Genomic DNA, 16267 nt, shown 5'->3' with positions numbered 1-16267 from the left:
CCATCATATAATATGAGAACATCTAGTGATAACTCAAACATAACCACTTATTTCCACTACCACACAAATCACACCACCATGTGCTTCAAAGAAGTGTAAATCTAAATATGACAGAAGAGATATAAGTAAACACATACCTATGGCTCATTTGTAATCATATTGCTAGATACGATAGCATGTCTAAGATCTAACGCGGAGTGGAGAAAGTTAGGCCAAAAGTAGAGACAAAGTAACTTCAATAATGTTATTTCAAATGAGTCAATGAGGCTGGCTTTTGGACAAGTCATAGCATATTTGATTTGAATTATGCCCAATTCTACAGTGATAATCAACTGTGGTTTGGATCTGTGCTGAATTTATTCATGATCATAGGATACAAATAAACAACAATAAGTTATAGGCAAGAATTTCTGATTTGGATTTGTTAATGATTTCCAATCAAACTATTATGTCAAGGACTAAAGGCTACCACTCCAAAAGCATTAAAAAAAAAAAGTCTATGTTGCATACTTTTTCTAAAAGCAAATTCTTTCAGCTTTTTTTTTTTCTAGAATGCGTTAGCAGTGTTTTTTTATTAAAACAACAACAGCCACAGAAGATGCATGCATGATAAGTGCATGTGCAAAAATCACTCATTCTGGGTAAAGTCTTGCTATCACTCTTGCAGTGTTGCTATCACTCTTCCTGATGTGATCAGGCAGCTTGAGCACAGTGTAGGCACCTGCCCCACATAGAGATCCAAGTATTGGAGCTGTGAGATAGATCCACATGCCCTTGTAGTTGTGTGCAGCAATTGCTGGACCCAGTGTTCTAGCCAGGTTCATTGAACTCCCAGTTGCTGCCCTTTAATTAGTAGTACATGATAATAATTAATTAGGGACTATTTTTTTATCCTGAGTTCACGGAAGTAGCTGCCTACATGGTAAATTGAATCAGCTACAGGTAATACAAAATGAAACTAAGGAACATAATAAAAAAGACAGAAATTAACATGTCTACCTAGTTAAACACTTGCTCCTTCTCGTGATTAACAATCCCACCACATAAGAATGCACACCCAAGCACCAGTAACATATTGGACAAAATTGAACCCAGCAAAGAGAGCTGGACAACGCGTGTCATTCCACTTTTCAGTGCATATATTGAGATGATCAGTTCTGTTGCATTTCCAAATGTAGCATTTAAAAGACCCCCAACTGTAAGATACAATATTATGAAATTAGAAATAAACCGCACCACAAGCATATGACTAACAACAAAATAGAAGAGTGAACCACTTAGATATCTGGCGTCTGCATGCAGATATTAAAACCATATACCATCACAAAAAACAATGGAAGGTTGAAATGAGAAACCGGATCAATATTTTCCAATGAAATATAACATGTAAAAAAGATAATTGAAATTTAAGAGATACTTGTACAAATAGTTAGTTATAGAGACACATAAAAGCATCTCCTAAACTGGTCATAAAAACACATACATATCATATTAACAACTCAAAATTTACGCTTTAACTTATCTCACTGTATGTTCTAGATTGATTTAAAAGAAGATAGACTTAGTAGAATGCTATTACTTTACCAGTATCTCCAGTGTAAAACGCCAGCTGCCTATACAAGACCAAGAAAAGGATAACATCAGAGCATATAAAGTGAAATCTTGAGCAAAATCTTAAAGAGTACGTGTACTATTACTCGGTAGCATAACCTAATCGCTCTGCCAGAGGCATTATCCCCAACAAACTCAGACCAAAGACCCAACCCTGCAGTCCACCTTCACAAATCAATATAAGATATTCAATCTAAAGTGCCGGAAAGTTAAGAATTGTTTGAAGTCTAACTCACAAGATGACCAGTCAACTTCTGTACAAGAATTGCAAGAGGCCCAAAAGGCATAAGCAAGTTGAGTTTGTTAGAAAAGACTACAACTTGTATGCTCCTGTAAATCATACCCGCCAACCTGTCGGCTGCCATGTGAGTAAGCTCAATCATTCTACAACATTTTTTGATATCAATCATTCTAGGAATCCCATGACACTATTTGCGTACACGCTTCTATGAATCCCATGACGCTCTCAATCCCCATAAGATCATAATTATAACGCAGCACCAAACTCAACCCACCCCATTTGAGAGAAGGCCTTTATTTTGGTTATTTATTGCAAAATCTGACGAATTCAAATGCAACTTACTATGTATGCACAGGACATAGTCACATTCACATTAACATAGCAGTGAAAATGTGTGAGTTGCAAGTGGTTGATGCTTATGTTTTTTGGTCTTTGGGGGGGCCTGGTTGGCTTGAACTTCATGATTTTCTTTCTTGCCAGTGTCATGACTCTGATTCTTTCTATTCCCTAGAAAATTACACACTAATGTGAATTCACTTTTTTGGCCATGCACTAATGGTAATTAATTAAGGACGGGTGTTCTAAACAGTTAACCACCATAGAAAGTGCTCGTGAAATTTCAAAACCTTGTTTGTTGATTTGGAGTGCGGGTTTTTGTATATCATCATATGACTCAATTATGAGTTAGTGTGGGTAGGTCACGGGCCAGTTGCTTACGCACACATATTATAACCCTATGTGCTATGTCTATATAGTTATAAAAAAAATGCAGCCAAATTATGAAAAAGTGACCAAGGTTTAGACCATGATGATAACAAAGCTTGAACACCAAAACAGGGGAGGATAAATAAGAACACGAAGAAATCCATTTAAAATTAGCAAAAGGAAACAGAAAAAATGACTACATGATAATTTCGATTGAGTTTAAGTGGCTTAATGCTCCAAAGGAAACAGAAAAAATGACTACAAAAAATAGTGTACTAAATCCTTAACGCATTTAAGCACTGGGTACAGGGAATCATCTTATGTTAAATTTCACAGTGCTAAAATTTTCACATGTATATATAAAAAGTTGCATATGTCAGCTATTAAAGAAAATCACTGAGCAAAAATTGTGACAATATGCCAACGAAAAACAATAGAATTACGGAGAATGACTTATTTCCTTAATTATTAATTGCACAACAATAATTAAATGGTGTTGAGAAATGAATGAAACAAAAGAATCTATGTTTATTTTCAGAAAAAAAATTCATAAACACTATGTTATATAAATAGACACACGAAGAAGGAAGTGTAAATATAATAATTTATATAATGCATGCATTGAACTGTTAAGTTACAAATTGGTAGATGACTTTCAGTAATAAAAAATGGAACACTTAATCTTTGGTAGGCACTTTAAAACTACTCCTAGACAATAATGAGTCATTCTCTTTCAACATATTATTGTGGATAGCATGATATACTTTTTTGTTCAACCATTCAATTAAGCAATGTTCCAACTTAAAGTGACTACCCTACTGCAGCATTCAACATACACATCCTATTACATATTTACATGTGCATTTGCACACCATATTCTTCACAAGCATCTTACTTTCTATCATGTGTGTTTATATTATTGTATATTAAGCTTTTAACAATTGTACATTCTTATAAACTCAGTAAATTGAAAAACAAATTAATGAAACCATGTAACTTTAAAGAAGAAACGGACGCTTATTTTATTAACACACAAAATTCTTCATCTTAGAACTGAACAGTACTTACTGTAATGGATAATCCTTAGAGCAGGTGCCACTAATTCTTCCGGAATCTGTTGAACTTTCTCAGCAGCATGCTTCTCTAACACCAGAACCTCTTCATAAGTCAAGCCAGATTTTCCAGTAATTTTACAAGTCCAAACCCTCTGGCGATATTGATTTAGACGATTCAAATAATCACTAGTACATGTCAAGGAATACCAACCGTCAAACAAATAATCTAAAATGGGAAAAAAAGTTCATTAAAGTATTCAATCACTGTCTGCTATTAGTTTATTCAAAGTAATAAAGAGAGGCAAGGTAGAAATAAAAAAGATGAACAAAAAAAAGATACTTCATACTTGTAATCTTGAAATATTTATTTAGTAAATCTAATTTGATAATTGCGCTTCCTCGAGCGACATAATAACAGTGAAATCGAAAAGGCATAGAACAATAAAATTGCTTCTGAATGAAAATTAAGAGAGAGAGAGAGATTCAAAACGGAATAAACCTTTGTCCTTGACGTACTCGGAGAGAGTGTTGCAGTCGGAGCACAAGGCGAGTCCGATGAAACCGAGATTCTCGCATTCTCGTGAATTTAATTGCTCCGATGATGAACCCAAACACAAACTCAAAGCCAACACAATCACAGCAACGCCATAGCTATCCATCAAGCCCTTCTTCATCTCCGAGAATCGAATCGAATCGAACCAGCGAGCCAAGTCAAGGGACTGGGTTAGTTACTTCATTCCATGGACATGATCCTCACGCTCTATCATATTAGGCTTCACTATATGGGCTCCAGGCCCATATATAATTTGTTTTTTTATTTATCTATTTAGTTCAACCGAATTATTTTAATATGAGAAAAATAGTGAAAATATTGTATGTTATTGAGTTTTTGATTAACTTTCTTAAAATAATTATTTTAATATGTATTTGTTTTATTGTATTTTACTTACATTATTATTTGTAGGTAGAAACTTTTTATCTACACCAATGGACTGTAGGTATAAGTTTTTATAGGATTTTACTAACACCAAATAATCGTAGGTATAAGTTTTTTTAAATTTTATCAATATTAAGCATTTGTAAGTAAAAGTTATTTTGAGTTTTACCTACACCAATAATAGTAAGTACAAATTTTTAAATCCTATCTATGATAAACAATTGTAGGTATAAGTATTTTTTGACTTTTACCTACACTAATGTGTGTAGGCAAAAGTTTCCGTAGACATATGTCATTTTTCTTGTAGTGACAGAAAAATAGATATGGATAATAAGGTTTGTGTTTCTCTGAATACAAATCTTTGAAATGTTCATATATATGTTATTATGATACTCACAAGAGCAGTGTAGTAGGCTGTGTATTTAATTACAGTTATTAATGAAGAAGGGTTCACTAGCAATAGACCAGAAGATAGATCATTCAATTTATGTCATGAATTATGCGATTTCAGTGCTAGAAATTGTTAGTGTCAAGAACATATGAGTTCCTTGACACACACTTGCTGGAAAAAAGAGAAATGTATGAGGTGGGAGGAAGAGTTTCTATTCTGCAAGTGTATTCGCTTCTTCAAATGTATAAACTCATTCAACTTTTTTATTGAATGATCAATTGTATTTATACATCATTGTCAAAGGCTGAAAAGATAAAACTGAAAATTACAACTCAACACATTACTTTCTGTTTTTTCGGCAACAAACTACTAACCAATTAACTAACTTTCAAACAAATGAAAACAAACTGATTTGTCCACAAATGGATTAGGATTACTACAACACTCTCCTTTAATTCTGATCCTCAATCAGCTCTTATCATCAATTTACTTCTCAGTTCTTCAAACGTGGCTTTCTTCAATGGTTTTGTTAGTAAATCAACAAAATTATCTTCTGATTTGCAGTAGATGAGCTTGATTTTTCCTTTGTGAACTTTGTCCATGATAAAATGATACCTAGTATCAATGTGCTTGTTGTTCCCATGATCTACAGGGTTCTTAGCAAGACTGATTGCTGACTTATTATTAATCAGTAAGCAAATTGGTTTCTTCTTTTGAATCTTCATTTCTTTCAGCATTTTCCTTAACCACAGACCTTGACATGCTCCAAGGGAAGCTGCTATATACTCAGCTTCACAAGTAGATAATGCTACTGGATCTTCTTTCTTCGAGCTCCAGGAGATTAGAGATCCACTATACATGAACACAGGCTGTAGTGCTCTTCCTGTCATTCTTGTCCTTCCTCCAATCTAAATCAGTATAGCCAAGTAGATTTTGATTTGATTCATTCTATCCAAAAGGTAGAAATACTCCATAATCAGTTGTGTCCTTCACATACCTTAAGATCTTCTTTGCAGCCATCATGTGAGAAATCTTAGGTGCATTCATAAACCTGCTTATAATGCCAACACTATAAGCTATGTCAGGTCTTGTATTACACAAATACCTGAGTGAGCCAACTATTTGTCTGTATAGAGTAGCATCTGCTAGTCCTCCTTCATCATTCAAGCTCATCATTAGTCCAGTTTCATCTGAAGTTGCAGCTAGATTGCAATTGCTCATGTGAAACTTCACAAGCAAATCAGCTGCATATTTACTTTGATGCATCACCACACCTGCTTTAGTTTCCTTGAATTCAATGCCAAGAAAATAGGATAGTTGGCCCAGGTCAATCATTTCAAATTGCTTCATCAACAGCTGCTTGACTTTGTTGATTTCTGACATGTTGCTCCCAGTGATCAACAAATCATCCACATAGAGGCACAATAGGATTAAATTTGCAGTAGTCTCCCCTTTAATATAGACACCATGTTCAGAAGTACATTTCTCAAACCCAATTTGGTTGAGAACACCATCAATCTTCTTGTTCCAAGCTCTTGGAGCTTGTTCTAACAATGGAGGTTTAGTCTCTCATTGCATTCAATAGATAGTAAGGAAAGAGTGTTGCTTGCACTAGTCTTAAATACAATAACCACTCTTAACTAAAACTCTCTGTTATATACATTTTAAAATTTAAAATTATAAGAATATGAAATTAATAATTTTTTAAAATTTATTTCCTATTCTTCTTAACTAACTAAAGTATCTAGTCAAAATCTCTTCTCTCTTCCATCGAAATCACTCACGTTCCCTAGTCTCTATCCAAGCAGTCCTAGAAGCCACTATTTCAGTTTTATTTCTTAATATAGCATTGTAAAAATTAGTAACCGTATGCCTGAAACCTCATCAATTATAGCATTCAACGAGAAACTCGTAATATATTTTGGTTGGATTTTCAAGATAAATTTCTCTTATTCTTATTTGAAACCGTGAAAAAGAAAGAAAACTCAACAAAAGTCCCACCTAGAAATGTTTTCCAGCCCCTCACCATGCCAAAATATCCTGGCAGAAGCGGCAATAGCGGAATATTTTGAGCAAAAAGTCTATGATCTTGGTTTCACCTTCTCTCAAATCTTTTTATCTCATTTATTTATTTAAAACTTCAAATTTAAGTCTATTAATATTTTTCATTTGTATAAATTTTGAATGTTTCTATGTTTATCTTTATAAAAAAATTGAAATAATTCTTGTACAAAAGTTAGGATTATTGACACCAAGAGAAAATTCCTTTGGTGCACCAAGTTGTTTAAAGTAATAAAGTTTGATGAAGCATTATTGGAGTCCAAGTGCGAGTAACAAGTCAAACATTGGATAAAAATAGACATGTTGCTGAACAACATATAAGAGAAAATGATTTGCAAATCGCTTGTTTTATGACTTTAGATTAGATGTGGTGTCAAGTTGATTTATGTAGTTTTCTTGTGGCCCATCTATAGATATCTCAATGTTATTTTACTCACTGTATTCTCAAACAAAGGGTATCGAGGCAAATGGTGCCCTCATGGAGGAACTTCGTTTATGAAGATTTTCAGTGTTTTTCTTTTATTAGCATATATAAATTTATAAATTTCAACCGAGTTTGAATTTGTGAGATTCAGAGTGTTAGTTTTTCAATGCGATAGAGATTAAATAATAATATGGTAAAACATGTTTCTGTTCTCTATAAAACGTCTGAAGTTTAGTTTTAGTCTATTAAAAAATTTGGTTTGTTTTTCGTCCTTCCAATTTTATAATGTATCATTTTTATCCCCTCAAGTATTATTTAAACCACTTTTCCTCTCTCTATAAAGTACTATCAAAGCTAGACATGACAATGGGACGGGTCGGGTACGAATATTGTCTTCCCAATCCCTTACCCCGACTCCTCAACATATCCCCATACCCGTACCCGATACCTGACGAGTTTGAGTTTATTGCCTCATCCCCGTACCCGTCGGGTATCGGGTATCCCCAACCCCGTTCCACACACCATTTAGAAAATTATATTTTTTTTTGTAAAAGAAATATTAAAAATTTGATTTTAGAAAAAAATAAATTGATTGTTAAACATTTATTTTTAACTACTTATATATCAATAAATTTATTATAACGTGTGTGTCTACATAAATAGTTAAGAAAATAATATTAAATTATGTAAAAATTCTAAAATAAAATTAACTAGTAATAAAAATTATGTCTTTTGATTAAATTATGCAAAAATTCTAAAGATTTTAAGTGGCGGGACGGGTTCGGGATCGGGGTCGGGACGGGTCTAATAATCCCATACCCGTACCCGTACCCGACTTTTGGTTATCGAGGAAAACCCGAACCCGAACCCATACTCGGTCAACTCGGGTATTACCCGTCAAAGTCACGACGGATTCGGGCGGGTACCCACGGATACGGGTTTTCTTGCCATGTCTAATCAAAGCCACATTAAAGATAAAAAGTGATGCGCTTCAATATTAGAAGGACAAAAAAATGGACAAACTTTTAGACGGAATAAAACCAAACATTAGAAATTTGAGAGATCAAAGACATATTCTACAAAAAGATAAACCACAAAGTGGCAAGGGTCAAATAAAAAATATAAAAACTTTTATTTCAGGTCAATTTTACCCATACCTTATCGGTTTAAATTACCTTCTATATCAAATCAATTTTAATGCTTTGTCATACATCACTCATAAGGTGATACACCTTACCCTGAACCATATATCTAATAGCATTTATTTTGAAATATGAAAAAAAATTGTTATATCTAATATTCATATTGTTTAAAATATTAAATATTCGTGTCAGTACACCTAAAGTTTAAGAAGACACATGTTAATTAAACATATTAGTTTAAAAAGTAAATTACACTAATTGTCCCTAAAGTTTTGTGAAATTACACAAATTTCCCCTACTTTTATCTACTCCTACACTAACCCCCTAATTTTTTGAAAATATATATTGATACACCTTATACACAACAATAACTGCCCTTAATTGCTTGAAAAATATTACACCATCCTCCCCTATAAGGGAGGTTATTGTAAATATTGAAAATGAGAAAAACTTTATGTAATTTCACAAAATCTCATGGAATGTTAGTGTATTTTACTCTAATTTAAAATTACAGTTAGATGTTTATGGAGCATGTGCTAACTTGTCTTAAGGAAATGTTTGTGTACAAACAAAAGTTGTTCCTTAATTTTAAACTTTGGAGGTCATTTTCTTAGTGTATGCATATGAAAAAATATTTTAAAAAATTATACAAAGATAATAATTATATATAATAAAATAGATTATATTAATTATTTCATATTCAAATAAAAATTATTTGTTTAATCATTTTCTTATTGCAGACATTTAAGAGTGAATAAAAGTAAGAAATTTTTTAATTTGTAACCTGTGTCTAAGACGGGTGCATATTGTAGTACCAACTATAGACCTTAACTCATACCACATTTACCATTGGTAGAACATAAATCAAGGTTATAACTTGATGGATTAGCATAAAATTTGTCAAAAACAAGTCATAAAGGCTAACCATATACACAATGTGGCCTTTACATTCCCTCTCTCCCTTTCTTATTTTAGAAAATATGATTTTTAGCATTTTAACAACCCACAAATAGCATTTGAATGATTCAACTGTATTAGGTATTCAATATCATTTTTTGTATGTATAAATAACACTTTACATTGCATCCCCAAACTACAAAAACATATTCTTCAATAGAATTTGGCAAAAAGTAACCATCGCCCCAACGATCCCATTTCCCTTGACTTCTCTACGTGAAGATCCTTGTGTCTCATAGTACGTGCATAAATTACTATACAAGTTAATTTGAGGAATCCAATATATTTATATTTTATGTAAATGTGACTTTCTTATTATTAGATTTCGATCTTTTAAAAAAATAGTGTTTATAGTTACTTGATGATGATGCTATATGCTTTTCATATTCAAAAAAGAAACAGCAATAATAGCAAACAGTCAGGGACACAAGTTATCATCAGCAACTTCAGAGTTTTGATTGCCAATTTTCTAAGTTAATACGCCGTTCACTGAGTTATTAACAAAATTTCTCGAAGTATCACAAACAATAGTCACCAAACCCCTAAATCAGACACAAGAACAACCACATTTGGCTGGCAAACAGATAAACCCTCGAACAATGCATCTCTTAGCACATGCAGCAAATCGCAAAAACGAAAACATACGCGACATTCGAGAAATCACACATGATTTTCAACCGCATTATGAGCTGAGATAGTGAGAAGTTGAACTTACAGTTGGGAGAGTGAAACGATGGGTGCAGTGAGAAAGGAGAAAGGCAAGCCCTAGTTAAGTTGATTTGGGTGCGTGCGTGCGCGCCAGCGAGAGATAAATGAGCAGCTGTGTCGAGGCTGCACATGTTTAAGCTAACGATGAGTGGAATTGTTTGATTCTGATTCCTAACGCCCTTGGGGAATGCTCTTACTATCGGAATGCTCCAACTCCAACACTCAACAACAAAGACTGGAATATTCTAAAAAAAAGCTCCTTTGTATGCAATCTCCTTGATAACTAGTAATCAAGTTTGAGATGTCCTCTAAGAGAAAGAGAATCAGTGTAGAGAAAAAATGACAAGATTTTATAAATCTTCTTTCTTGAAATAACTATTACATTTATAATTTTTTCCTCCTTTTATAAAAGTGGACATTGCTTCTTTATCTCCTTTAAATGAGATATTTATGTTTGTTTGAAAAAAATCTTAAACATTTAAAGATGAAATATGAAATATGATAAATTTTGATGGGAAAAAACATGAAAATATCAAGGAGTCTAACTCAATTATTTAAGCATGATGCATAAATTGTTGCAAACTCTTACTATATCTATCTTTGATTCGATAAAAAAACAAACACACAAAAAAAATCTACATTTTAGAAAACTCAAAGTAATGCAAGTCAAGAAGAATGATATTACTAAGATATAACATTAGAATTATGAAATTTCAAGTATTTTCAAATTAGCTAATTTAATGAATAGAAAAAACAATTATTTATAAAAGTAATAAGAAAACACATGAGAAATATAAAATTGATAAATTAATTGCAAATCATTGTCTATACTTATGCAAAACATAACATTATTACATTAAATTAACTTAAATATTTTATAAACTATTGTTAATTAATAAAATATAATTTCTACTAGTGACATTTTACTATCAATCATACATTAGTCTTCCAATAACATTACCTACTAATTCACCCACTATCATTCTTGCTCAATAAAAAAATTTAGTGTTTGTTTTCCATTGTAATTTTCATCAACATTGTTGAATACTTTTCTAGCTCAAATCTTTTTATCTCATTTATTTATTTGAAATTTCAAATTTAAGTCTATTAATAATTTTCATTTGTATAAATTTGGAAACAAAATTAGAACCCCAATGTGTTTCTATGTTTATCTTTACAAAAAATTGAAATAATTCTTGTACAAAAATTAGGATTATTGACACCAAGAGACAATTCCTTTGGAGCACCAAATTGTTTAAAGTAATAAAGTTTGATGAAGCATTATTGGAGTCCAAGTGCAAGTAACAAGTCAAATATTGGATAAAAATATGCATGTTGTTGAACAACATATAAGTGAAAATGACTTGCAAATTGTATGCTTTATGGCTTTAGATTGGATGCGGTTGTCAAGTTGATTCATGTAGTTTTCTTGTGGCCCATCTATAGATATCTCAATTTTATTTTACTCATTGTATTCCTAAACAACAGATCGGGGCAAATGGTTCCCTCATGGAGGAACTTCGTTTACGAAGAATTTCCCTGTTTTTCTTTTATTAGCAAATATAAATGTGTAACTTGTTTGATATTTATTAATCAATCACTTTTAATAGAAAAAATGAAACATAAATCTGAGTTTGAAATTGTGAGATTCAGAGCGTTAGCTTTTCAATGTGAAAGAGATTAAATAATAATATGGTAATACATGTTTTTGTTCTCTATAAAACTTTTGAAGTTTAGTTTTAGTCTATTAAAAAAATTTGGTTTGTTTTTCATGTTTCTAATTTTATAATGTATCACTTTTATCCCCTCAAGTATTATTTAAACAACTTTTTGTCTCTCTATAAAGTATTATCTAAGCCACATCAAAGATAAAAAGTGGTGCGCTTCAATATTAGAAGGACAAAAAAATGGACAAATTTTTAGAGGGACTAAAACCAAACATTATAAATTTGAGAGATCAAAGACAGATTCTACAAAAAGATAAAACACAAAGTAGCAAGGGTCAAATAAAAAATATAAAAACTTTTATTCTAGGTTAATTTTACCCATAGTTTACAAGTTAAAATTACCTTCTATATCAAATCAATTTTAATAGCCATACATCACTCATAAGGTGATACACCTTACCCTGACCATACATCTAATAGCATTTATTTTGAAATATGAAAAAATTATATCTAATATTCATATTGTTTAAAATATTAAATATTCATACCAATACACCTAAAGTTTAAGAAGACACGTGTTAAATAAACATATTAGTTTAAAAAGTAAATTATACTAATTGTCCCTAAAGTTTCGTGAAATTATACAAATTTCTCCTATTTTTATCTACTCCTACACTAACCCCCTAATTTTTTGAAAATATATATCCATACACCTTATACACTACAATAGCTGCCCTTAATTGCCGGGAAAACATTACACCATCCTCCCATATAAGGGAGGTACGTTATTGTAAATATTAAAAAATGAGAAAAATTTTATGTAATTTCACGAAATCTCATTGAATGTTAGTGTATTTTACTCTAGTTTAAAATTATAGTTAGATGTTTATGGAGCATTTGCTAACTTGTCTTAAGGAAATGTTTGTGTACAAACAAAAGTTGTTCCTTAATTTTAAACTTTGGTCATTTTTTAAGTGTACGCATATGAAAAAAATATTAAAAAAATTATACAAAGATAATAACTATATATAATAAAAATATATTATATTAATTATTTCATATTCAAATAAAAAACTATTTGTTTGATGATTTTCTTATTGTAGACGTTTAAGAGTGAATGAAAGTAAGAAAATTTCCAATTTGTAACCCGTATTTAAGATTGGTGTATATTGTAGTACCAACTATAGACCTTGTCTCATACCGCATTTACTACTGGTAGAACGTAAATCAAGGTTATAACTTGATGGATTAGCATAAAATTTGTCAAAAACAAGTCATAAAGGCTAACCATATACATAATGTGGTCTTTACATTCCCTCTCTCCCTTTCTTATTTTAGAAAATATGATTTTTAGCATTTTAACAAACCACAAATTCCATTTGAATGATTCAACTGTATTAGGTGTTCAATATCATTTTTTGTATGTATAAATAACACTTTACATTGTATCCCCAAACTACAGAAACATATTCTTCAATGGAATTTGGCAAAAAGTAGCCATCGCCCCAACGATCCCATTTCCCTTGACTTCTCTACGTGAAGATCCTTGTGTCACATAGTACGTGCATAAATTACTATACAAGTTAATTTGAGGAATACAATATATTTATATTTTATGTAAATGTGACTTTCTTATTATTAGATTTCGATCTTTTAAAAAATTGTGTCTATAGTTACTTGATGACGATGTTATATGCTTTTCGTTATACCCTGTTACATGTCACATCAAAATGGTTGGTGGTGCGACATGAGTAGTTGCATGACATGTTATAACCAAGCGACTATATAAAGTTTTTTTTAAAAACAATTATAGAGATGAAAAAAAAGAATCAAAATCAAATAAGCCATGTTTAGAGTTTAAAAGCATGCCCATTCTTAATTAGTGCAGAGGAATATTATGGTCATTACTTGTCATATTAACTAATTTTACATAAATATTCATTTATGACAGGAGCTAGTTAAAATGTCCGAGGGAAATGCAGGGAAAGGAAAGAGAATCGCCATCATTGGCGTCTCAACCTTATTGTTGGTGGCTATGGTTGTGGCGGTCACAATTGGGGTCAATCTCAATGAGAATGGTTCCAACAATGATATAGAGGACAACAAGAAAAATCATGTTGCTTCTTCCATAAAAGCCGTCCAAACCCTTTGTCATCCCACAAATTATGAGAAAGAATGCGAGGAAAGCCTTATAGCTGGGGCTGGAAATACCACAGATCCAAAAGAACTCATCAAAATTTTCTTCAACATCACCATTACAAAAATTGGTGATAAACTCAAAGAAACTAATATTTTGCATGAGATTGAGGAGGAACCCAGAGCCAAGATGGCACTTGACACTTGCAAGCAACTCATGGATCTTTCTATTGGGGAATTAACAAGGTCACTTGATGGAATAAATGAGTTTAACCTCATAAATGTTGACAAAATCCTCATGAATTTAAAAGTTTGGCTTAGTGGTGCGGTTACATACCAAGATACTTGCTTGGATGGGTTTGAGAACACCACTAGTGATGCTGGCAAAAAGATGAAGGATTTGTTGACGATAGGCATGCATATGAGCAGCAATGCCCTTGCCATTGTAACAGATTTGGCTGACACTGTTAATGATTGGAATATCACAAAATCATTTGGGCGTCGCCTCCTTCAAGATTCTGAGCTTCCGTCATGGGTTGATCAACATAGACTCCTTAATGAAAATGCAAGTCCATTCAAACGCAAGCCTAATGTTACTGTAGCCATAGATGGTAGTGGAGATTTCAAAAGCATCAATGAGGCATTGAAGCAAGTGCCTGAGAAAAACCGAAAGCCATTTGTGATCTACATCAAGGAAGGCGTTTACCAAGAGTATGTTGAAGTTACAAAGAAAATGACCCATGTGGTGTTTATTGGTGAAGGGGGAAAAAAGACACGAATATCTGGTAACAAAAACTTCATAGATGGAACGAACACATATAGAACTGCCACTGTCGGTATGTCTCTTTTCGTGATTATCAACTTAATTAACTTACTACTCCTATGCATTTGAGTAAAAAAAAAAATTAATTAATAACTTATCCAATAAATTTATTAAATGAAACCTTATTCATGAGTCAAACAGTGAAGCTTATCAAAATGAGATTAAAAAAAACTAAATTTATTACTCGTGTGAATTTGGGTAAAAAAAACATAATTAAAAACTTATTTAATAAATTTATTAAATGAAACCTTATTCTTGAGTCAAACTTTGAAGCTTACTAAAATGAGATTAAAAAAACTAAATTTGATAAGTTTCTCCATAAAACTCTGAAGTTTTTAAAAATATCATATGTCATGTTCTTCAACTTGAATAAACTCTTTGAAAAGTCCTTTCCTTACTTAACATTTTAAGGTCCACAGTTTTTATTTGAAAACACCTTTAACCCGCCCCAAAATGAATAAATTAATAAAAGATACATTTACAAAATTTAATTAAACAAAAAAATTAAAAATAAACCATTTGTAATTCAAGGGAATTTTTTATTCAAATAAATAAATTAACTACTTTATGCATGCAGCTATTCAAGGAGATCACTTTGTGGCCATCAATATGGGGTTTGAGAATTCTGCTGGACCTCATAAGCATCAAGCGGTGGCATTGAGAGTCCAAGCAGACAAGTCCATCTTTTACAATTGCTCAATGGATGGGTATCAAGACACACTTTATGCACACACCATGCGTCAATTCTATAGAGATTGCACCATTTCAGGTACCATCGACTTTGTGTTCGGTAATGCACTAGCTGTTTTTCAAAATTGCACTTTCGTGGTCCGAAAGCCAATGGAGAACCAACAATGCATTGTGACTGCACAAGGTAGAAAAGAGAGACAACAACCATCTGGAATAGTAATCCAAGGGGGATCCATTGTGTCTGACCCTGAGTTCTACTCTGTGAGATTTGAGAACAAGGCTTACCTAGCTCGTCCATGGAAGAATTACTCTAGGACCATCATCATGGACACATACATTGATGATTTGATTGACGCTGATGGGTATTTGCCATGGCAAGGACCAGAGGGTCCTTCTGGTATGGATACTTGCTTCTATGCCGAGTACCACAACATTGGCCCCGGTTCAGACAAATCCAAGCGTGTGAAATGGGCTGGGATTTGGAACCTCAATTCAAAAGCTGCACGTTGGTTCTCACCATCTAAGTTTTTTCATGGAACTGATTGGATTGAGGTTACTGGAATTCCTTGCTTTCCTGGCGTGCCCAAACACCATAGGCACAAAAAGACAATACTTAATTGGCAATAAAAGTAATGAGTTGCAAAATCAAGCAATATAAATTAATTAAAAGTAATGATTGTGCTTCTTTATTCTTTAATTATTTTCATTTCATTAATTAA

At 32.3% G+C, this 16267-nt stretch overlaps 2 protein-coding genes across 7 annotated transcripts; one reads left to right on the top strand and one right to left on the bottom strand.

Annotated features, from left to right (window-relative positions):
• Window positions 1-219: 219 nt before the first annotated feature.
• On the bottom strand, window positions 220-4371 carry LOC114418078 (vacuolar cation/proton exchanger 5-like). Of its 6 annotated transcripts, none has more exons than XM_028383227.1 (7): window positions 4112-4371; window positions 3626-3798; window positions 1848-1969; window positions 1698-1765; window positions 1585-1613; window positions 1000-1196; window positions 220-915 (listed from the first exon to the last, which is right to left on the bottom strand). In XM_028383227.1, the coding sequence occupies exons 1-6, from the start codon at window positions 4186-4188 to the stop codon at window positions 1000-1002; spliced, it is 666 nt and encodes a 221-aa protein (XP_028239028.1). In that variant the 5' UTR covers window positions 4189-4371; the 3' UTR covers window positions 220-915. The 6 variants fall into 6 exon arrangements, 5 of the variants coding, with proteins under 5 accessions (XP_028239028.1, XP_028239029.1, XP_028239030.1 ...); XM_028383228.1 differs by having other exon boundaries at window positions 220-911; XM_028383229.1 differs by having other exon boundaries at window positions 220-843.
• An 8992-nt stretch (window positions 4372-13363) lies between these two features.
• LOC114419281 (putative pectinesterase/pectinesterase inhibitor 28) lies at window positions 13364-16267 on the top strand. Its single transcript, XM_028384921.1, has 3 exons — window positions 13364-13457; window positions 13851-14871; window positions 15436-16267. The coding sequence occupies exons 2-3, from the start codon at window positions 13863-13865 to the stop codon at window positions 16173-16175; spliced, it is 1749 nt and encodes a 582-aa protein (XP_028240722.1). The 5' UTR covers window positions 13364-13457; window positions 13851-13862; the 3' UTR covers window positions 16176-16267.

This window comes from Glycine soja, chromosome 7 (genome assembly GCF_004193775.1).
Source record: "Glycine soja cultivar W05 chromosome 7, ASM419377v2, whole genome shotgun sequence".
In the NCBI taxonomy this organism is placed as follows: domain Eukaryota; kingdom Viridiplantae; phylum Streptophyta; class Magnoliopsida; order Fabales; family Fabaceae; genus Glycine; species Glycine soja.
The sequence above is the reverse complement of the archived record's forward strand: the minus strand, read 5'-3'. Positions and strand labels throughout refer to the sequence as shown.